This window comes from Vidua chalybeata, chromosome 6 (assembly GCF_026979565.1).
Source record: "Vidua chalybeata isolate OUT-0048 chromosome 6, bVidCha1 merged haplotype, whole genome shotgun sequence".
NCBI lineage: Eukaryota > Metazoa > Chordata > Aves > Passeriformes > Viduidae > Vidua > Vidua chalybeata.
Window position 1 is genome coordinate 62,690,059 of NC_071535.1, and position 21,671 is coordinate 62,711,729.

The following is a 21,671-nucleotide window of genomic DNA, read 5'->3' on the forward strand; positions in this document are numbered from 1 at the left end:
GTGCATTTGCCATCAATCCAGGAGTCTTTTGAATGCCTGTCAGTATCTGCTAATGTATTGGGTACAATTTAATGTAATTGGAGTTCTGCTGCCCGGCACATGTGCGCTCTTGTCCACATGCAGAGAATATTGGAGCATGCTGCAGCCGCGGTTCAAAGCCCTGCAGCCTAGCAGTTCTGCCAGATTCCCCAAGGGTGGGATCTGGGATCCTGCCACGTGGTACTGAGCTGTGCCAGCTCCTGCCTCTCCTGGCGTGTGCGTGTTCACCTGAGCTGCAGGGGCGAGGTCTCCGCCTGTGGTCAGCAGGCATTTTCTGCAGTGCCTGCTGGCACCTCGGCTCCCTGAACAGCCTGACCTGCTCCCAGCACGTTCATAACCAGTCCTTCAGCCTGCTGCCCTGTCTTAGGAGGCTGCAGCAGCCTTGAGGCACGAACGTATGGGCTGGATGAACTGGGATGGGATATGTTTTCTGGGAGTGGGAATCATCTTGGCCCAGGTGGGAAAGACTGGGGTCCTAATGTAGAACTGAAAGGAGTGAGAGCAGAATCATGCTTTGCAGGGTAAAGATGTATGGTAGAAGCACGGGGACAGGGAATGGAAGCATATTTCAATCATATCTAAAAATATAAATATGACTGAAATATGTCTTAATTTATAACATTAAACATATGAAATGTGTGTAATAGTCTAAATTAATTTTAATGTCTGTTTATAAATTAATACAAATTTAAATGATTTTAAATTAATTCAGACATATTTAAAATATATGCTATAGCACATATCAGCTGCAGTCTCGAATTTCTAGCTTTTTTGTATTTTAGGAAGGGTTCCTTATTCAGATTAAGTTAATATCTGTATTTATTAAAGAAGTCAAATCTAGAAACATTCTGCTGGTAATGAAACTGTCCAATTTTAAGCCGTAGTTAATGTTGCTGACTATTTCAGTAACATAAACCATAAATGCAAAATGTGTCAGAAGGGAAGATACCTAAATTTGGAGAGAACAATGCAAATATAATCTTATATCAAAAATTATGTAGTTCCGTTCTAATTCTGCTTCTTCTTGAAGAGTGCTTTAGGGCTCCAGTTGATAATTTTGTGATTCTGGAGTGTAGAGTTTGGAAGGACAAGACGTGTCTGTAGGGACAGCAGTGTCTGGGAGGCTGTGGAAGGTGTTCCTCTACAGCAATGGCTAGGCCAAGTTAAGAAGCTTTAACTGGTGTTATATGTAGTATGCACCCCGTACTGTGGCAGGTGTGTTTTCAGCTAAGCACCTTGTAATGGTTTGTCTTCAGAGGTTTTCTAGTTTCCTGCTTTGCTGTTATTAAGGGGTTAAAGGGCATCAGCCCTCAGATTTAGTCTCTTTTAAGAAATGGGATTAATCAGAATGGGAATGGAAGAAATTGACACATTTTCTCTTTAACCTGCAAAACCAATACAGACTTAAATACGCTGAATATGTATTTCTTCCTTGAATATTTAGAGGTAAGAATGTGTAAGAGCTCTTCTGAGCGTATCTGATTGTGCTGAAAAGCCTTTAAATATACTGCTTTGTATACTTCACATATTTTTCTGTGCCATCTTTACCTTTAGAAGGTGTTCTGGTTTTCTTGAAAGTGAGCTATGTTTTATTGTGAACTTCAGGAATTTCTGGCGTTATTGAAGCTTTTTTTTAACTGTCTGGGCTTGCTTAAGGAATCACTAAGTTTAAATAAAATCAGGGAATTATTTAGAAATTGAATGATTGGAAACTTAAATGAGATGGTGAAAGTTAAATAGTATGTAGGCAAAATAAGCCGAATCCTCTGTGGGTGCTTTGCAGCAAACTGTGACCTTTGAGTGGTACACCTGAACAGATGTGAAGAAAGAGATGTGCTGGCACATCAGTACTAGTGATGGAAACAGCTTCAGCATGTATCATTAGTTCTGAGGGCTGCTGTAAATTTGTCTTTGAGTAAAGCAAATCCTTGTGTTGATGTTCTCAACACGTACTGCAGAAAGAGCCACTGCTTGATCCAGTGAGCAAACTCTCGAGAGTTCTAAAGTGCCTCTGTTAACATGGGTTACTGCCTCCCACGGTGGCAGGATTTCCCAGGTACCAGCCTTATCTACACTCAACTTCAGGACTAAAAACCTACTCCACTGTTACTGGAGTGATTTCTTTGTGGTTTTTGAAGGAGCACTTTAAAGAGCACTGTTCTTTAATGATTGCCATTGAGCAGAAGTGGTTTAACACAAGGGCTGGGAGTGATTTGCCTTTTATTAACATCAGCAGTAAACTCCTGCTGTACAAGGCTGTTAATTAGGCTATTAGTGCAAGTCTGTTAAAACTTCCTAGTCGCTGAAGCCTGGAAGACTGCCTGTGGTCACAGATGAGAGCTGGTGAGGCTGGTCCTGGAGGCCTCTCAGCTGTTACCTGTGGGGGATGCAGGCTGTAGGGCAGTTGCCCTGAGCAGTGTGTGTAGGTCTGTGTGTAAAATCTCATTTATATGCGTGTGTTAGATTTGGAGCTTCTATTCATTTGAATTGGGGTAGGCGTTCTTACTAGTTCTGGTTTCCTTAAAGCAGAGTCAATTGTTTGAAGAGCTTGCTGTGTCCTATTTTAACAGTATATCAAATACTGATGTTTAGGTTTCTATCATCCTCCTGCTCTTTTCTTCTTCTGGAGTTGGTGCTTGTGTGAGGAGGGAACATGAGAGGAATAAAAGTGAAGATGACAGCTCCACAACTGAATTCTTAATTTATAGACTAAAATATAAGGATCTCTCACAAGCCAGTGCCTATAAGAAAGCTGGAATTGAAGTGACTTCTGAAATATTAGGGTCTAATTTGAAGAATATACTTGTATCTTTAACAATATAATGGAAGAAGACTTTCTTTGTACAAAGTCCAGTCCAAGCAAAGAATATTGCTTGTTCTTTGTTAAATATTTGAGCTAGGGAATATTCCCCTAACTACCTTAAAGAAAAGTTGTGGTCCTTAATTGTTAATGTTTTGTGAAGGTTGTCAAATATTTTCGGTTTGTTTTTCAGTTGTTTCACTAAGTGCTTTGTTATGTGCATACCACACTAAATGGGAGTGTTTCAGCTGTGTTTTGTGCATTCAGTATCATGTGGATAAGCTTTGACTGTTTGGAAGAGAAAGAAAAATAACCATGGCCTATTAGGCTCTTAGGAGAAATGGATGAACACAAAAAATTGTGGATGAGGCCAAATAACTTAAAAACACCTCTTTCACTTTCCAAACCTCCCTGGTAGTGTCAGTGGTGCGTGGTGGTGTTCCTTCCCTCTCATCTTTGCTGCTGTGGGCTGGAGAAGATAAACTCAACAGCTGGGATGGCTGCGGAGAGCCATCGGTTTGAAGTGTGGTGCTTGGGTACGGGATCCTCCTGTCCTGGGGGACAGAGGCCTTGGCAAAGCCAGCTGGAAACTCGGGGTGCAGCATCATCTCCGTGCCTGTCTCTGTTCTCCCTGGCCGAGTTCAGCTCCCTCACTGTGTGCATCCACCTCCCCCTGCTCACCTCCTCCTTTAAGGGTGGGAGAGGAGGAGCACGATGTGTGCTTTTGGTTTCCAAAGTCTCCTAGAATAAATGGGATTTAGCAAGGTGCCAGTGGAAGTACAGATGGACTAGATGAGTAGGGACAATGATCGAGGCCTGTCTCTTGAGTATGCTGCTTCTCTTAAAAAAACCCAAACCAACCCCTTCCTCCAACCAAAAAAAAAAAAAAATCTCAGAAAAGAAAAGGGAGGGGAGGAGCAGGGAGAAATTAGAAGACTCAGATATGATTATTCCGTTGGGAAATAATTCTTTGATCTTCAGGGAGCTGTGTAAATTTAGGAGAGAAAAAAGGTAATTTCTAGTTGCTTTTTTTTCTGAAGCAGAGCCTCAGGCTTTTTTCCTCTCTCCCCCCAGCCTCTTTGTTTTCCTCCTTTATTGTCATCAGACTTCAGTTCCTCTGAGATGTTCTAGTCTCCATGCAGCCCAAGAGCATTCAGACAGAATATCATCCACACCTGTTGGACCATGGGCAAATGATGAGGGGATGCCAGCATATGAACCATAGAAATTAACTCTTTGATGTACAGCTTTAGAGCTAATGACACCTCACTCATCTTAGGAGAGAACTTTGACTGCAGACCATTTTTTAAGTTCCCACTTGTAATAGCATATTTGTTCCTTAATTTGATGTGTTTTTGGGCTTTTTTTACTACATGGAAATTCAGATTATGGCTTTTTTCATAATAATTTGAAATATGCAGACTGCGTGCATCACAAAAAAACCCTCTCTTTTAAGGAAAAAGATGAAGCGTGTCAAATTTGTGATCAGGCTTGTGTTCTGCATTAATTCTTAGTCAGGGTTGTCTCCTCCCTTTGAATTCTGCATGTCCTTTAAGTGTTGGGATCCAGATCTGTTGACTCTGCCTGGGGACAAATGCAGTGAAGTCACTTGGTCTGTGCTGCCTGCCCAGAGAAGGACAGGATGAAGGGCTGGAGGAAATCACTTCTGAAACTAACCTAGCTAGACTTGCAAGAGCATATTTGATCATGGCTTTAGAGACCGGAGAGTGGCAAGTAATTCCAGAGCTGTGCTGATTTGTATCTTCTGAGCATCCCTGTTATGGGAGGAGGGTGTGTGTGTTCTGTGTCCCCATACAAGGCCCCGTGGCTGGTGCAGCAGTCACTGCACACCACCTGTGCAAGGTGCTGTCTTTGTGTTTGCAGGGAGGGCACCATGGTGCAGCTGTGTGCTGACCTGGAGAAGGCAGCCTTTAGGTCCAAGGGCCATCAAGTATTGCCCAGTGCTCCCTGCTCTGTGCCTTCTCAGGCCCATTGAGGTCCATGGACTAGGAATGTTTTGCTTCTTCCCAGGATACTGAATAACCTCTGGGTCCTAGATATGTCCCCATGCAATTGGCATTAATTTAGGGAAAATGTATGGTGGTAAATCCAGTGATGTACAGTAGTTAACAGTGCTGACGTGATCACGGGCAAGAGAGCAATCAGTTTTAGTTGAGATGTTTTACTTGTTGGGATAACTCATAACTCTGACTTGGTTCACAACTAGCTTTTAATAATCCTGTTCTCTAAAGTAGCTGCTTTGTTACTGTATAGCAGTGCCACAAAACAAAGCATACAACAGTATACAATGCTGTCAGCAAAGGAGATGTCAGGATAATCCATTCAAATGAGTAAATGCCTCTGCAGTCTTACATATGCTGTCAACTACTGTTTTAAAGACTTGTTGCTATGTTAGAAGCTAGGGGTTTTGTGGGAGATGCCTTAAAGGAGTTAGTAATTCATTTTGGTTAGCTGATTATAAGCATATCAATTTGTTCAAATGTTTTATTAGAAATGTCTGAGAAGTTTATTATGGAACTATTTTATGGGCTCTTCATTTGCCTTGAAAGGGGTTTTCATGCATCTTTCAATAAAACTTCAAACTCGGCAGTATTATTTCAGTGAAAGACACATAAGCTTGAAAAGAGATGTTGATGAACAGAAGGACTTGAGCTGGTATTTTTGCTGGGCTGCAGTTTGTGAGTTTGTTCCGTGGTTCTTTGTGTTTCAATGCAGGCGTTTGGATGCTAACCACATCACTGCCATACCAGAGGACAGCTTTGAGGGGCTGCTGCAGCTGCGGCACCTTTGGCTGGATGACAACAGCTTGACAGAAGTTCCCATCTCTCCGCTCAGCAATCTCCCCTCCCTGCAGGCCTTGACGCTGGCTCTCAACAGAATAACTCACATTCCTGACTATGCATTCACCAACCTTTCCAGCCTGGTTGTTCTGTGAGTGTTTGTGTTTCATGGGGCACTTTGCTTTTCTCCTCAGTTACAGTTTTGGTTAATCCAGGGTGGCACTGAAAATGGTTAATTTGCTATGTTTTAGCTCAGGAATAGCCTGTACTGCCCACATGAGATGATACCATGTATATTAGAGAGCCTGCTGAAAGTTTGCCAAAGACTTTCTCCTAAACAAAAAGCCACATGGGCTGTGGGTAGTGAGATTTGATTTCTGACCTCTCATTATATAATGAATACTTCAAAACAATGGTTGTCAGAGAAAGCTTTCAGAGATAGGAAAAGAAGAAAAAAATGTTTTATCTGAAGCCTGTCTCTTTGTAATCTTAGAAATCTCTGTGGAATAATAAGAAAAATATGTTTGCCATATTTTTGTCACACTTCTGAATAGTGATTAAAGATTTAAAATAGGTTGTCTTGACTGCAAGCAATCTATTCTTTTTCCATACGAGGATGAAATATTCTGTCTGGAAGTGAAATACATTCTTCTGTGTAATCCTCCCCATGCAATGTTTTTTCCTAAACTGTTTAACTCTCTTGATTTCATAGAAATACCTGCTAATTTGTTAACTTATATGAAATCATTCACTTGTTTTGGTTTTGGTTTTCAGACATCTTCATAATAATAAAATAAAAACGATAGGAAAACACTGTTTTGATGGATTAGACAACCTTGAAACCTTGTAAGTATGTTTCTGAAAATAATTTGTGGTCGGTGTTTGTCTCAGTCTCAGCTTAATCAAGGTTGCCATACTGGTTATGATGAAAGTTTTGCAAATCAGGCATGCATGCACTGTGCCACTGCCACTTAGGTCCGGCTCAGTTTTGGAACTGAAGGCTGGTATCAGTGCACTGCCCCACCAAAACAAATTAACTACGTTGAGAAGCAGGTGAATACTGGCCTGGGTGGCATGCCCTGCTGGGTGATGTGGCTCTAACGTTCCTGGCCCTGGTCTAGCTGGTGTACCTTTGCATAGCACTCTGCTGAGCCAGGTGGACAGACCACAAGTGTTTGAGTGGCCCCATGAGTGATAAGGGACAAATATTTGTTTCTCAGATTTCCTGTAGGGTTAAACGTACACAGGATACCTTGCCAAAGCTGTTGTGTGACAATGGGAGGTTTCTGAGAGGGTCTCAGGGGGCTGTTGCTCCTCTGTTCCTCATCCTAAACCTCCCAAGTGCCTCACTGGCAAGGACTGGCTTTCAGCTGCTTGGGTCACATTTCCCATTTCCCTGCAGCTCGCTCAGGGAATGTCTAATAAGTGATATCTCCCTCAGCAGTGCCTTTTTCTATGCTTTGGAGAATGCTAAATAAGTGAAACTGATGAAGGAGGACAAGGGCAAGCCAGTGACAAGCTCTGTTAACATGAGGAGCTTGGATGAGTCCACGAGTGCTGCTTACTTCATCTCTTTCACCCTCAGTTAAGCAATGACGTGCTGGGTAGATAGATACAGCTGATACAGGGCTCTGAAAATGGGCTTTGCCATTTGTAAGGGATCCCTTTTGCAGAGGTCCTGATATCACTGCTGGAATAGTGACAGCTTAACTGAGAATTCAACCCATCACTAATCTGTCATGAGGCTTTTCTGTGCTTCTGATCAGTATTTATAATTGGTTTCACTGCAAGATCTGCCTTTACATAATGGCTTATTTACTATTTGTCTTATAAAACCTTGACAAACGGTATTCTTAGTAAGATGATAACAAAGAGTAATCATTTGTATCTACTTTTTTTTTTAATCTTTCAAATCATGGTTCATTTCTGTGTAAATTCTGTTGAAGAAAAACCTGTGAGATATTGAATAATACTGAGCTTAGGAAATATTATTTGACTTATAGTAAGGAAATTATTTGACTTATAGTAAGGAAATATTATTTAACTTAATATGAATAATCCTCTGGGTAATATTAAATATCTTACCTAAGTTATTACCTGGTTATAAAGCATGTAAAACATCAGAAGATTAAATCTAAGTTGAAGTCATTCTATGGTCTAGCTAAAGGTGTTCTTTTTTTTTCTTTCGTTGGACTGTCTTAAACAAAAATGATTTTGACAATTCAGGGTACTGTTAAAAATTTTATAATGTTCTTGCTTTGTTTCTTCTAGGGATTTAAATTATAATAATATGGTAGAGTTCCCTGAAGCCATAAAAGCACTTCCAAGTCTAAAGGAGTTGTGAGTATTACTTATTCTCCCTTTTTACCAGTTTTCATTCTCCTTTTCATAAATAAAAAGGGTGGGGGGGAAATTCCTGGTTTAGACTGCTTGTCTCATTGTGCAGGAGCCTAAATTAGGTTAGGTTATGCTAAGTGAGGCTATAATTCAAAGAAAATATAATCATCATCTAGAGAGGGTATGTGTTGAAAATTATTTTGGAGTTATATAAGCAAGAGAACCATTGGCATAGATGTGAATCAGGAGATGGTTTTGGCCTCCAGGTTAGGTACTCATTGATGATGCACGTTTTCCTTGTCCCCTCTTAAGAGATGAGTGAGAAAAGTGAAAGTACAGCATTATGTTGGATCAAAATAATTCTTTTCTAATGAAATATTTGCATTTTAGCTGCTGTGCAGCAGACAGAAATCATTAAAATTATTCCTGCAGATTGACTTAGTCCTATTGCAGTCCTTGTTACGGCAGGGTTGGGAATTGAGCAGATGTAATGAAAATGATTACTGGTTGAATCTGCTGGCAGTATAGTTTTAAATGTTGGGTTTTTCTTTGCTAATATCTTTAGGGGATTTCACAGTAACTACATTTCCATAATTCCTGATGGTGCATTTGCAGGAAACCCCCTTCTAAGAACAATGTAAGTAATTTCCATCCATCTATTTTTAGCCTTTAGCAGACAGTGACCGTAAGAACAAACCCTGAAATGTGTTTTTTATTTCCCAGACATTTGTATGACAATCCTTTGTCTTTTGTGGGAAACTCAGCATTTCAGAATCTGTCAGATCTGCATTCCCTGTAAGTACCTTCTTGACAATACTGTACAATAAATGGGTATGAAATGTTGTGGTTAAGAACTGAGAATAAATAAATTTTCTGTGTCCCTCTCATATTAGAGGTTTTTTTTTCAGTAAGTTTTAATAAATATTGTTATTGTTGGGAATATCTAGTTTCTTAAGAAGCTCTATTAAATACGCTCTACAACTTTTTTTTAATGACCTTTCATAAGATACATAACCCAAGGCCAAGTGCTCAGACTCTTAGTTAAACACTCTGCAATGTGTCCTTGGTGGTTTTTTGTGCAGGGATGTACATTGTGAGAATGTTTTGCAGCTTAGTCCATGTATGCTCTTAAAAGAGACCACTTCTGGGGGTGATGAATAAGCAAAATGGAGTGAGACTTTGAACTACAAGCTACGCTTTTCATGAGTATTGATAGCACTCTTTTCAGTTTGATGAATTCCAATTGTTTGCTCATGGAGGAGTAATTTATTAAGCAAATGAGTAGCAAAGGAAGCAGTCAAAAGACAACTTTCACACATTATTCAAGTATAAAATTTAAAAGCAGTAAGAATGTTAGAGTGTCTCCCGTGGTGTAAATATCTACCTGATTACAAGACTGAATGTTACAATTCCATTTCACAGTAGTTCACACCTAATTTTCATGGGGATTTTTTTTAGGGTCATTCGGGGTGCCAGCATGGTGCAGTGGTTTCCAAATTTGACAGGAACCATAAATCTGGAGAGCTTGTAAGTGTCTTCTGCAGAAATAAATTCTTGTGTTTGCCTCTTGTGAAGTAATGGAAATGTGATTAGTGGATCTGGAGAGAAATCGCATTTATGTTCGCTTCCTGTCAATAAATGTAATGATACAGTTTTCCTCACTGTGATAGCTGGGTGACACTTAGTGGTTTTTTTTTTAGTAGGGGAAGCTGAGAAAAACCTATGAAAAAAGCCATTGATAGGAATCCACTCTCCCAGAAATGAAAAACAGAAAAATTGTCCTCTTAAACAAAAAAAAAAAAAAAAAAAAAAAAAAAAAAAAAAAAAAAAAAAAAAAAACCCTAACAAACAAAATTTGGTGGGTGAATCTAGCACCCTGGTAGTATTCTATTCTTATATATTCTTGTTATGCCATCTGTCATAAACAAAAGAAAATTCATATGTGTGGGTTTGTTGGGTTTTTTCCCCACAGAACTCTTACAGGAACCAAGATAAACAGTATTCCTGTTAATTTATGCCAAGAGCAAAAGGTGCTTCGAACTTTGTAAGTATATATATTGTGCCTCTCTTCATGCATCAGAATGTTTTGAAAGAAACTTAAATCTAATTTAAAGTCAAAGTATTACTTTGAATTTTTCATCCTAGTAGTTCTACAAAAGCTGGAAATGTGGTTTCTTGATTGTTTTTTGATTTGATGTAATGCCTTACATTTCTTAAGCAGAGTCCTCTTTATAGGGGTATGTTACATTTCTTTCCTGTGTTAGAGAGAGATGTAAGGTGGTGCTGCAGAGACCAATCTTCAAATTTGTTCTGCCACCATTCATTGTTAACAGAACTGTAGTTAGCTACCTTCAGAGGTTAAAGAAGAGTTTAGTTACAGTGCTTTGACTTCTTGTGTTCAGGAACAGAGGAGAGAGCATCAGGAACCAAAGAAATGGAGATGAGGATTAGGAAGAAGATAGCAATGCAAAGGCTAGACATGAAAAGCAGTGAGCATGTGTTAAAATTAATGAAAAAAAACCCCAAACTGGTAACTGAAACTATTAGGGGGATGGGGACAAACTGTGTTTGCAAAGGATGCACGCAGGAAAATGTGGAACAGAAGCAAATCCTGGAAAAGGGAGGAGAAAAAATACCTTCTGTTTGATAGAAGAAAAACAGTACAAAAAATGATGAGGTGGGATTTATTTTCAAACAGCCATTAACCTTTCAAATAGAAATTTTAAGATTGTTTGCTTGTTTCTAGTCTTTTTTTTCTTCATTGTTTCACAGAACATTCTGAGCTTTCCTAGCTTTACTTAAGCAATTACCAGCACACTAAACAGAAAATTGGCACCAAATTTATATGCTTTACATACAATTTACCTAGTTTATTCTAAAAAAGCAGGTTATGAATAAATTTTTTAGATTATAACTCTCAATTCAGGGAGCATGTCCTAAACGTTTTTAGGGTATGTGTATACCAGGATGTAGAGTTCACACTTGTGATTACCTCTGTGATTTTCTCTAAAGGACCCTTGGTTTCTCAGCAGAATGGTACTAATAGGATGAGTTTTCTGTTAATCCATTTAATAGTTACAAGTGATGAGATGTTTCAAGTAGAAAGGAGTTAACTAAGCACCCTTCTCCCATTTTCTGTTTTGAAGGGACTTGTCTTATAACAATATAAAGGACCTCCCAAGTTTTAAGGGCTGCCACACCTTGGAAGAAATGTAAGTAGAAATAAGTGTTGTTTATTTTTATAAACTCCATAGTGTTCTGATTCCACATCTCTAGAGACTTTTTTGCTTCATGTTTCATCTTAATTTTCAAAACTTAAAGACAGAGAGAGATAGTATGATGATCTCATATCAGAAGTGTGCTGGACAGAGAATTCAACCACTTGTGCTTTCCTTAATAAGCTAATACTTAATTATTCCTGTGGTACAAAATTAATGAAAGACAGCTTAATCCTGCATAGTAATATTGGTGTGCACATAAATGGAATGGCTAGAATATGCCCAAAGACTCCATGCAGAATGGAGAGTGTTACTTTTAGCTTGAAAGTAATTCAGTCCACACTTCTTTAGTCTCTTCTAAATTAAATGAGCTGTGAACTGGGATTGGGCAGAGGTGCCAGGAAAGTGCTCCATGGTTGTATGAACATAGCTGATGCAAAACACTTGTCAGTCTGTCTACAAGGGGAAATGAGTAAAACCTTCTCACTGGCAAGGCTAAAGCCCTGCATTAGCAGACACCAAGTTATCCCTTTGTTTGAAATCAGCTAATAAAGTTCTGTTTCTGCTTCTTCCCTTTGCAGTTCCTTACAGCATAATCAAATCCATGAAATTGCAGAGGACACCTTTCAAGGACTATCCTCCCTCCGTGTCCTGTGAGTGCAGATGTAGCTGCATGCTGAGTAAAACAAGATCCTGGTTTTGATTCCCATGTAAACTGATGTCAGGGTTTGGTGTTACAAATTTGATTGATGGCAAAAGGCCAGCAGCCAGTTTGAGCCCTGTTCTTTCTATTCTCCATTTTATTTTTCTAGCCTATAAAAATATTTTTATAAATATGAAGTCTACAAAATGAGATTTTTTTTCAGTGGTCCAATATTTTGCATTGTAACTATCTTATTTTATTGTATAGTATTTGTTGGAGAGATCCTATCTGTTTTCCTCAGGAGAAGCAGATAAGTGAACAAAATTATCCTCTCCCCTTACAACTCAAGCTATATTAAGTTAGCAGGAAGAACAATCCAGAAATAGACAGGTATTTTAAGAAGAATGTTATAACTCATGGTGGAGCTGGGTTTCACATGTAGCAAAGCAGATGCTTCTCTGCTTGTTCTTTTGTTGTTTTCCCCCATCTCTGCCCACATGCCGTGCTATAGACGCAGTTGTCACCAGGGTGGTCATCCTGGCATCTTCCTGCTGGGAATAGGTGATGCCAGAGGCAGCCTCTGCCTTGGGAGCACAGCTTGTGCTGTAGTGTCACAAAGAAAGGGAAAGGGAGCAGGAATGGGAGATGAGGTAAAGCAGGATACAGCTGCATTGCCAGGGAATTTGGCTGCTATTGCACCTGGCTGAATGGGAAGAGAGGGGATATGTTCTGCTTTTCTGATAAAGGCATGATATAACTGTCACCTTAGCTTTTTTCCTCACTACAGTGGCTGTTAGATTTGGTGAAGCTGCCAAATAATCTCCTTTGGCATTCATTGCAGGGACCTCAGTAGAAATCGAATCCATCAGATCCACAAGGGAGCTTTCATCACTGTTGGAGCTCTACTTAACCTGTAAGTAGGCTGTTCTGTGCAGTCACCTCCTCTCTCTTGCATTAAACTGGTGAGATAATAAATGTTATTAGCTTAAAAGTGATGTGTTCATCATTTGTTCAATATCTGTGAATCAGGAAGGCTCCTGCTAGCTGAATACATGCAGGGCACACTTCTTCAGAGTTCCTGCTGCACTGACAGCATTTCCAGAGCACAGCCTCATATGATGAAGCCCTTCCCTGCTCTAATGAAATGTGTGCCAGAGGGTCTTCAAACTTACTTTGTAACACAGTGTTGATATTCCCATTCCAGAGACCTGAGTTTCAATGAGCTCAGTTCAGTTCCAGCCGAAGGACTGAGTGGACTGAACCAGCTCAAGCTCACAGGCAATTCTGAGCTGAAAGAAGCTTTGGCAGCCAAGAACTTCGCCAAGCTGCGGTATGTTGGTGAAGAGCACCCCGGGTGCTTGCAGTGCCCAGCAGTGTGTGGCAAACGGAGCCAGGGGGTACAGTACTCATGGCAAATGGCCTTTGCTGAGTCCTGCAGCATCTCAGGGCTGGACTATAGAAAGGGCATCTGACTGCTCTGCTGTAGAAGCCAGTGACAGATCATTTTCTTGGGATTTTTTGTATTTTTTCTCCACCACTTTTCAGGCCAGATATCATCTGATTTGAGAGTAGTGCTTTGGGTAGATTTCCATTTGTTACTGAACTGAGCACATCTGTCTTTGACAGTGTGGAAAACAGGAGCAGACAGGCAGGTGTCTGATTTACATAATCACCATGCTTTTTATATATTTTCTTGGAGGCAAATGATAAGAATAAAAATAATCATTCAAATGGAAGCCTGTAATGGATTTTTGTGGGAGATGGATCGGACAGTGATGAACTGTTTTCCATTTTACAAAGATGTTACAAAGAAGAAGCAGTCTGATGTTACTCCTAAATATTTTCAAGAAGGGAATTCAGGACAGTTGATGTTGTAGTCCTGAATGAAAAATAATAGATTCTGGTCTGCTATTCCCTCATTGTTTATGTGGTTTTTTTAGAACTCTGTGTGAAGATGTACTTCTTCTCTGCCAGAATAACAGTATGTACCATTTCTGACAAACACACAAAAAATAGAAATCTTATTTTTCATTCTTTAGAATGAAGAGTGAGAAGGAAAGATGTAACACAAGGTTGTGGTCATCTGGGAATTAACTTTCTTACAAAACAGTTACTCGTTAATTAGCTTACTTAATTAGTTTCAGTTTAATTTCAACAGCAATGCTACAAACTAACCCTGATCAGATTTTGGTTTGTATATGGAGTAGAAAGAATAGTAGCGAGCTAAATATCATAACATCATCTTTGTACTTCTCACTTGTATACGTCACCTGCCCTTTTTCTCAGTGCAAACATTCATTAGAAATAGTTGTACCTCATCCAATTTGAAAGAGTTTTTATCAGCCACTGTGAGAAAAAGAAGATTGGAGTTCAGCACAGAAATGTGCCACTTAAATATTTTTAATAGGTGGCAATCTGAACTTTGGTTACAAAGTTTAATGTTCTTCCTTGTTCTGCCCGTATTTCAGGTCACTCTCTGTACCATACGCTTATCAGTGCTGTGCATTTTGGGGTTGTGATTCTTACCTAAACTCCAATGCTGAAGATTCCAGTCACCAAGATCAAGGTGCCTTGATGGATCATGAGAAGGGTAAATGTTTCTTGTACTTAACCAGCAGTATTGTTTTGTACCAGACTAGAATAACCGTGTGTGTTGCCTTTGAATAAGGAAATAGGAAAAATACAAGTCTTTATAGGGATACAAAAGAAGTCTCTGAAAGACCAGTTAGCAATTGCTTACAAATCAGCAGTGCCATGTTCCTTCTAAACACGTGAAAGATATGTTGGACACTGTAAGACTTGCCTGTCTGAAAAAAAATTAGTAATTAAAAAAAAAGTCAAACTGCAGGTATTGTTTCTGTCATGGTTTTATTGTTCTCAGTGTTTCAGCCTTTCTATTCAGACAGGACCTGTCCTTCCCCTGACTACTTCAGGCTCCATAGAACTTTCCCCAGTGATCAAAGATGTTGCTTTGTTACAAAGCCTTGTGAACAGGAGTTTCTGCATTGGGCATCTGACAGAATGCAAACCAGAACCACTTCACTTGTCACACGGCTCAGGTGTCAGTGAACTGCTTCCATCCTAGGCAGCTTCACTGCCATTTCACTTATTTTTCTTCCTACAACTAACATGTTTTTCACTTTTACAGCTAATGCAGATATTCTAAGAAATGCAAAAAATGAGGAATTGGGACAGACTATTATTCACTGTACACCAGCAACAGGTAAATCTTATAATGTGCTTTAGCCACACTGAACTTCAGGCATGGTGTTATGCAAAGAGTGCAGAATTACATCTTTCATTCCTGGTAGTCATTCTGTACACAGAAGATTAAATTCTCCAATGCTTTCAGTAAAACTTGATTTGATGTCAGTGTTGTTTTGGATGAGCAATCACAAAGATCTGACTCAGCTTTAGACATACAGCCCTTCATTAGAGAACTATGCTAGGAAAAATACCAAAATTTCTTTCCATAAGCAGAATAATCAAGACTGTAAAGCTTATATTTGGAGTCTGCTAATGCACTGCCTCCTAATTCTGCCTTATTTTTCCAAGGAGATGTCTGTGGAGCAGACTGTGTGAATGCTCATCTGTTTCAGTGAGAGTTCAGCCTGTGCTTTAAAAGCTTAACTCCAACTGCTGTCTGTCACTGGTGGTTTTAAGGAAGCTTGATGTCTTTCCAGGAGGGAGGATAAGGAGCACCCACGTGATCTCTTCCCCAGCCCTGCTGTAGCTGCATTACTGTTACAAGTAGCTGCAGTAGGCAGTAGCATCTTAAACTGCTCAAGACACTTGTGCAGTGAATAGTCTTATTGGCATACCAGATTTACTCCAACTCAGGCTTGAACAGTCCAGGAGTGTTGAAAGTCTTTGATCTTGCAATTAATATTTTCACTCTAGGCAGCTTTGTTTCTGCCCTTCTGTTTCTCTTACTCAAACTGCCAATTTCCGTACAGCCTTCCACTCAGCTCCTGGAGCACTTGCTGTGCTACCTCTTGCTTTCTGCCTTTGCCCCAGCCTCTCCAGAGGATTCCTTCCCTACATCTTCTACCCTCTTTTGTCTGCATAAACAGGAACATGCAGATGCAATGTGCTTCCAATGAAGTTACTCCTGGGTGAGCAGGAGTTTTCCAAGTCTTACTTCTTTCTCTTCTCCTAACTACTATTTTATGTTATGAAAATCCATTTATGTTTTGAGTTAGCTCTGGCTTTAATATCCAGAATATCACAAGAATTTCTTGATCACAGCCAAAAAAACCTGCAGTCAGAAAGTCAAATATATTAATGTAATTGTACATAATCTGAAAGTTAATTTGTTAAAGGTGCTTATTTGCTTTTAATCTCCTGTTTACAGAATGAGAACTGAGATGGTGTGTTACAGGGGTTAAATTTTTAAAGTCTTTAGCTCTTTCTTTTTGTCCATGCCAGAAATGATGTAGTAGGTCTAAAAGAAAGAGCTTGCCCTACAAGTTCACAGTTTGCCTTGTTTTTCACCCGTCCCTCTCGTACTAACAAGTTTCTATGTCATGCTGCCATCTGGTCATAAGATACTCCACCCACCATGTCAGTTCTGAATCACTGCTCAGCCTGTAGATCCACTTTGCACTTTGCCTGAAGAATGGATTGCTGAACAGTGGTGCTCAAGGAGCTCAAGATTGCTGAAACGTCCTTCCAAGCATGGATTTTTGCCCCCTCCCAGCATGGGCTGGGAATATCAGTGTGAGAGGAGGGCAACTTTTAACTCAAAGGATAGCTAGACTTTGGGAGAAAGACAGGAAAGGGTGGTGGCTTTTATTTGTCTAAAAATAAAAAAAAATGGCTTCAAATTGAATTTTTGGAAGCACAGAATTGACATTTTAAAATTTTGTAAGTAGGAAGTTGTTTTTATTTTGAAGTAGATCAGCTTAGCAGGTATTGTTGTGTCACACGAATGTATTGTAAAGTTAATTATTCTGTCATTGATGTTTTACTTGGGAATACCTGCTAAAAAGGGGTTATACTCCTGATTTTCTGATAATCCAGTGCACTTCATTATTTTCTACCCAGAAATGAAGCTTGATCATGTAAACAAACAAAAAAGTGGGTTTTTTTTTTTTGCCTGTCAGTTCATTAATTTCTGCAAGTTGCTTTAGGCCTTGGGAGATTTTTACACTGACATTGAATCATTCTTGGCAGTTCTGTTCCTGCCCACATCAGGGATGGGCAGTCCTTACCTTTCCCCTGCCTAGAGGAAAGGCATGTGCAGCACAGAGCCAGCCCTTGGTCACGGGCTGACTCCAGCCTTTGCAGTTTGGCATTTTTCTTCAGTCCCCTGCGTGGTCCTCAACTGCAGGGAGGGATCCTGAGCTACTGTGCTTAGGACAATTAGCACGGGGATATAGGAGAGGTTAAATTCTTCTAATTGTTACTTAAAAGCAGGAGGATTCCCTATGGAATAAATGGCAGTTAGAGGAATTAGAAGGGTAAGCAATAGTAGTGACCTTTGTTCCTGGCCTTCTTTCCTATCATTTTGTTTGTTGGACTTTTTTATTATGTAAGCTTTTTTAAGTGGCAAAAGAAGAAGAAGAAAATAATTTTCTCATATCACTTTTCAAGCTCACAGTGCCTTTCAGTGGCGAGGCTGGGGGACAGGGCTTGTGGTAAATTCCTGTCCCTACTAAAGCTGATTAAATTGAATTTGTCTGCTGTTCTACAGATGCTTCCTTGTCACCAAAAGTTACTCCAGAAGACATGGGTGTGAATAATTTTTTAAGAGAATGTGTTCCTTCTAAAAATTGTTTTCCCTTGCAAAGGGGATTGTGAAGATTCGCCTTTTTTTTGCCAAGCTTTTTTATGAATTATGAAATATACGTAAAATAAAATAGTATTTAGGTCGCACTAATAAAAGCTATTTTGAATAGGTAAGAGGTAATTAAGTTTGTTTTGCTAGCTTGTTTATACCAAATGTTCTCAAGTGACCATTCACTGCACTAATTATTATTTCAGGCATAATTAATTAGTAAATAACTTCAGCAGAATAGTTTACTTTCAGCTGATCTATTTAGCAGTTCAGCTGTGTATTCTATTCATGAATTAATGAGGAGTACACTTTTAAGACCTTTTCAAAATCTTGCTTATTAAGGGAGAATTTTTTCCTAAATTGGTCGTCCTTCTGTTTGTTTTTTGTTTTCTTCTAGGTGCTTTTAAGCCTTGTGAATATTTATTGGGCAGCTGGATGATTCGCCTTACTGTCTGGTTTATTTTTTTGGTTGCTTTGTTCTTCAACCTGCTTGTCATGTTAACAATATTTGCATCCTGTACTGCATTGCCATCTTCCAAACTTTTTATAAGCCTGATTTCTGTCTCTAACTTATTTATGGGAGTCTATACTGGTATCTTAACTTTCTTGGATGCTGTATCTTGGGGAAGATTTGCTGAATTTGGCATATGGTGGGAGACTGGCAGTGGTTGCAGAATTGCTGGGTTTCTTGCAGTTTTTTCATCAGAAAGTGCCATTTTTTTCCTGATGTTGGCAGCTGTTGAACGGAGCTTGTCTGCAAAGGAGTTTATTAAGAAGGGGAAAAGCAATCGCCACAAACAATTTCAAATTGCAGCATTTTTTGCTTTCCTGTGCGCTCTGGTAGCTGGGTGCTTACCACTCTTTTATAAAGCAGAGTACTCAGCATCACCCCTTTGCTTGCCCTTCCCCACTGGAGAAACACCTTTGTTAGGTTTCACAGTAACTCTAGTGCTGCTGAATTCATTAGCGTTTTTGCTAATGGCTGTTATCTACACTAAACTCTATTGCAACCTGGAGAAGGAGGATCTCTCTGAAAACTCCCAGTCCAGCACGATTAAGCATGTCGCTTGGCTAATCTTCACCAACTGCATCTTCTTCTGTCCTGTTGCGTTCTTCTCATTTGCACCGTTGATCACTGCGATTTCTATCAGCCCTGAAATCATGAAGTCTGTCACTTTGATATTTTTCCCGTTGCCTGCTTGTCTGAACCCAGTCCTGTACGTGTTCTTCAACCCGAAGTTCAAGGAAGACTGGAAGCTGCTCAGGCGCCACCTGAGCAGGAGGAACGGCGCCGTAGCAATTGCTGTCAGTGCCCAAGGGGACGTGGCACAGGATCTGTACTACGACTGTGGCGTTTACTCCCACCTGCAGGGTGGTAACATTGCTCTGTGTGAATGTTGCGAGTCGCTGCTGTTGTCCAAGCCCGTGCCCTGTAAACATTTAATAAAATCCCACAGCTGTCCCGCGCTGGCAGCGGTGCCTTGCCAAAGGCCGGATGGCTACTGGTCAGACTGTGGCACGCAGTCAGCCCACTCTGACTACGTGGACGAGGACGACTCCTTCGTGTCGGACAGCTCGGACCAGGTGCAGGCCTGTGGCCGTGCCTGCTTCTACCAAAGCAGAGGATTCCCTTTGGTGCGTTATGCCTACAACATACCAAGAATTAAAGACTGAGAAAGCTTTCTGCCCTCAGCTGCTCCAATAAAGAGGTATCATGTTTTGCAGACTGTCGACTGTTTTGACCTTTTGAGCAGGAAGCACTTTTGTAATCATTATTTCGTGTAATTTGTAAAGAAGAGAAGTGGGCAGTAACTTCTTGAGCCATACATTAAAAAAAAAAAAAAAAATCAATTGCCCTGACTGTAAATAATTGCTAACCAAAATTGTTACCCAATATTTTTACTTTTTTCACACAATAGTGGTTTCTTTTATACAGCTTTTACATGCTAATGGTGTGTTTCCACATCATATTGCAGTTGTACTTTGCTTCTTCTGGTGGTGAGGTAAGTTCTGGTGATTTTTTTTTCCCCCCCCCCCCGAGAAAGCACAATATAAAGGACAGCTGTTTAATATTATAGAAATTATTTTTTAAATGTGACTTTTCTATAAGCAAAAAAATCTATTGCTAGCTTTGTATAGTATATTCAGCATTGAATCTCAGGATGCATTTTATTGCAGGGCCAAAAAAGGGATTAATTCTCCCATACGTAACTGTGACAGCAATATCAGAATACTGTGTTTTGTTTTGTATTTTAGTTAATGTTCAAGTTTTAAAGAACTTGTTGCAGTAAAGTACTTGTAATCCGCAGTGTTCTGTAGATTTATTGGAACAAGAATGTTGACAGCTGTCAGGAACAGTAGGGTTAAGGACATTTTTCCAGTGATGCCACATCACTTCAGGTGAACCACAGCGTTTCCTCAGTATTACCCAGTCGAGTCACAGCATTGGCAGCAGTGTGGATGTACGGGCTGTTGGCACAGCTCCCCTGTGGCCAGCTCGTGTCTGTGCCATCAGAGTGGCCAGTGCTCTGCAGCCTGCTCAGTGGCACAGGAATTCCTATCATGGACCGAGACTTTAGGAAATGGAGGGGAAATGCAACACAATTTGGCACTAAAAAAAAGCATTTTTCCAGTTACTTTACTGACAGTGAAGTACACTGTGCAAAGTCACTGATTTTCACCTAAATCAGTGCAATCTTTTTAAAGCATTAAAGTTCTGAGACCCAAATGATTTAAGTACAACCAGTGATCAATTATTTTATAATTAGTTTGAAATATGATCAATACAAAGTTAATAATGCATGATTAAGTAATTACATAAGGTTTTTGGACAATACAACTAGATGAGGAGTAAATCCACTGCCATCCCAGTTACTCTGGAGAAATTCTTGTTGAGATCTAAAGCTAGATTTCTGTTTTGAGAATTAAACTGTATATACTGTTCATACAATGAATTTTTATCTTTGTATTGTAAGTTATTTGATAGAACCCATGATGGGCAATGTGGCTTCAGTTCATTTTGTTAATTAAAGCTACCTCCTAAACAATAGTGGCTGCCAGTAGCAGAATGTTTAAAATGTGGTTTATGTACTTTTTTCATTGTAAATAGACGTGGTTGTATATTGTCACTATAATAAAAACAGGATCCTTGTATATCAAAATCATGTAGTTTGTACAAAGTATGGGAGGAATATTTACTGTATGCTGTTAATTTTGTAAGCCAAAATATTCAAGCATAAAAAGGGAAGAAAACCATCCAAGAGTTGTTAATTCTTATATTTACACTCATGAATATTACATCTGCAATTAGCATGGAATGTTACACTGAAAGCAAATAAAGGGTACATGAATAACTATGGTTATTTATCTCTGTTTTTCCAAAGTTAAAGCTGAAAACGGTGCACATGTAGAATTATTGAGCATAAATTATGTCTCATCTGCTCTTGGCTACATGTCGTGAAAGTTTCAGGAAAGAACTGCCGGAAAAACAAGAAAGTTGCCAGTTTACAGGTGGATCTATGATTTCAGAACAATGTTGACTCTTGGCATGCAAAAGGTTAAAAACCTTAAGCGAACTGTTAGCCCTCTTATGAAGGAATCTCTTGATTAAAGGTGTTATGTGTTGTGTTTGAGTGGAAATGTTTTTAGTATGCTTTGAACAATCATACAGATTATAATTTTCATATTGATATTGTTTAATGTTGAAAATTGTGGGGGTTTTTTAAGCCATCACTGTGTAAGAGTCACAGCTTGTCCCACATTCCCTCTGTTGGCCGACCTGTCAAAGGTAATAAGAATGCTTCTCAAAACAGACTGTAAATGTCAGCTGCCGTTTATAATCAGTAGGGAAGGAAATCCAGCCGTGAAGCTTCCAGAAAGCCTGTTGTATTTTCAGTGTTCTTACGTACAGATTTATTTCTTCTGTTCTACAAGTGAGCCTTTGCTGCCATGCTGTTCACAGAGGTGATGTGATCCATTGGGAGCTCTGCTATTTCACTGTATCTCAGCGTGTTTTTGGAGTTCAGTTATACTAGCAGTGAGCTCTAATGCAGTC

The 21,671-nt window shown here is 39.6% G+C and overlaps 1 protein-coding gene across 5 annotated transcripts in view; it reads left to right on the forward strand.

The window, feature by feature from the left end:
* Window positions 1-20,971, forward strand: part of LGR4 (leucine rich repeat containing G protein-coupled receptor 4) — a 73,996-nt gene extending 53,025 nt beyond the window's left edge. For all 5 annotated transcript variants that reach the window (XM_053946944.1, XM_053946943.1, XM_053946947.1 and 2 more), the window contains exons 5-18: window positions 5,576-5,791; window positions 6,415-6,486; window positions 7,912-7,980; window positions 8,543-8,614; window positions 8,701-8,772; window positions 9,436-9,504; window positions 9,950-10,021; window positions 11,124-11,189; window positions 11,777-11,848; window positions 12,680-12,751; window positions 13,043-13,168; window positions 14,307-14,428; window positions 14,987-15,061; window positions 18,015-20,971. In XM_053946944.1, the coding sequence (XP_053802919.1) occupies window positions 5,576-5,791; window positions 6,415-6,486; window positions 7,912-7,980; window positions 8,543-8,614; window positions 8,701-8,772; window positions 9,436-9,504; window positions 9,950-10,021; window positions 11,124-11,189; window positions 11,777-11,848; window positions 12,680-12,751; window positions 13,043-13,168; window positions 14,307-14,428; window positions 14,987-15,061; window positions 18,015-19,291 (2,452 nt within the window). In that variant the 3' untranslated portion in view covers window positions 19,292-20,971. The remainder of the gene's footprint in view (window positions 1-5,575; window positions 5,792-6,414; window positions 6,487-7,911; window positions 7,981-8,542; window positions 8,615-8,700; window positions 8,773-9,435; window positions 9,505-9,949; window positions 10,022-11,123; window positions 11,190-11,776; window positions 11,849-12,679; window positions 12,752-13,042; window positions 13,169-14,306; window positions 14,429-14,986; window positions 15,062-18,014) is intronic.
* Window positions 20,972-21,671: the final 700 nt, after the last annotated feature.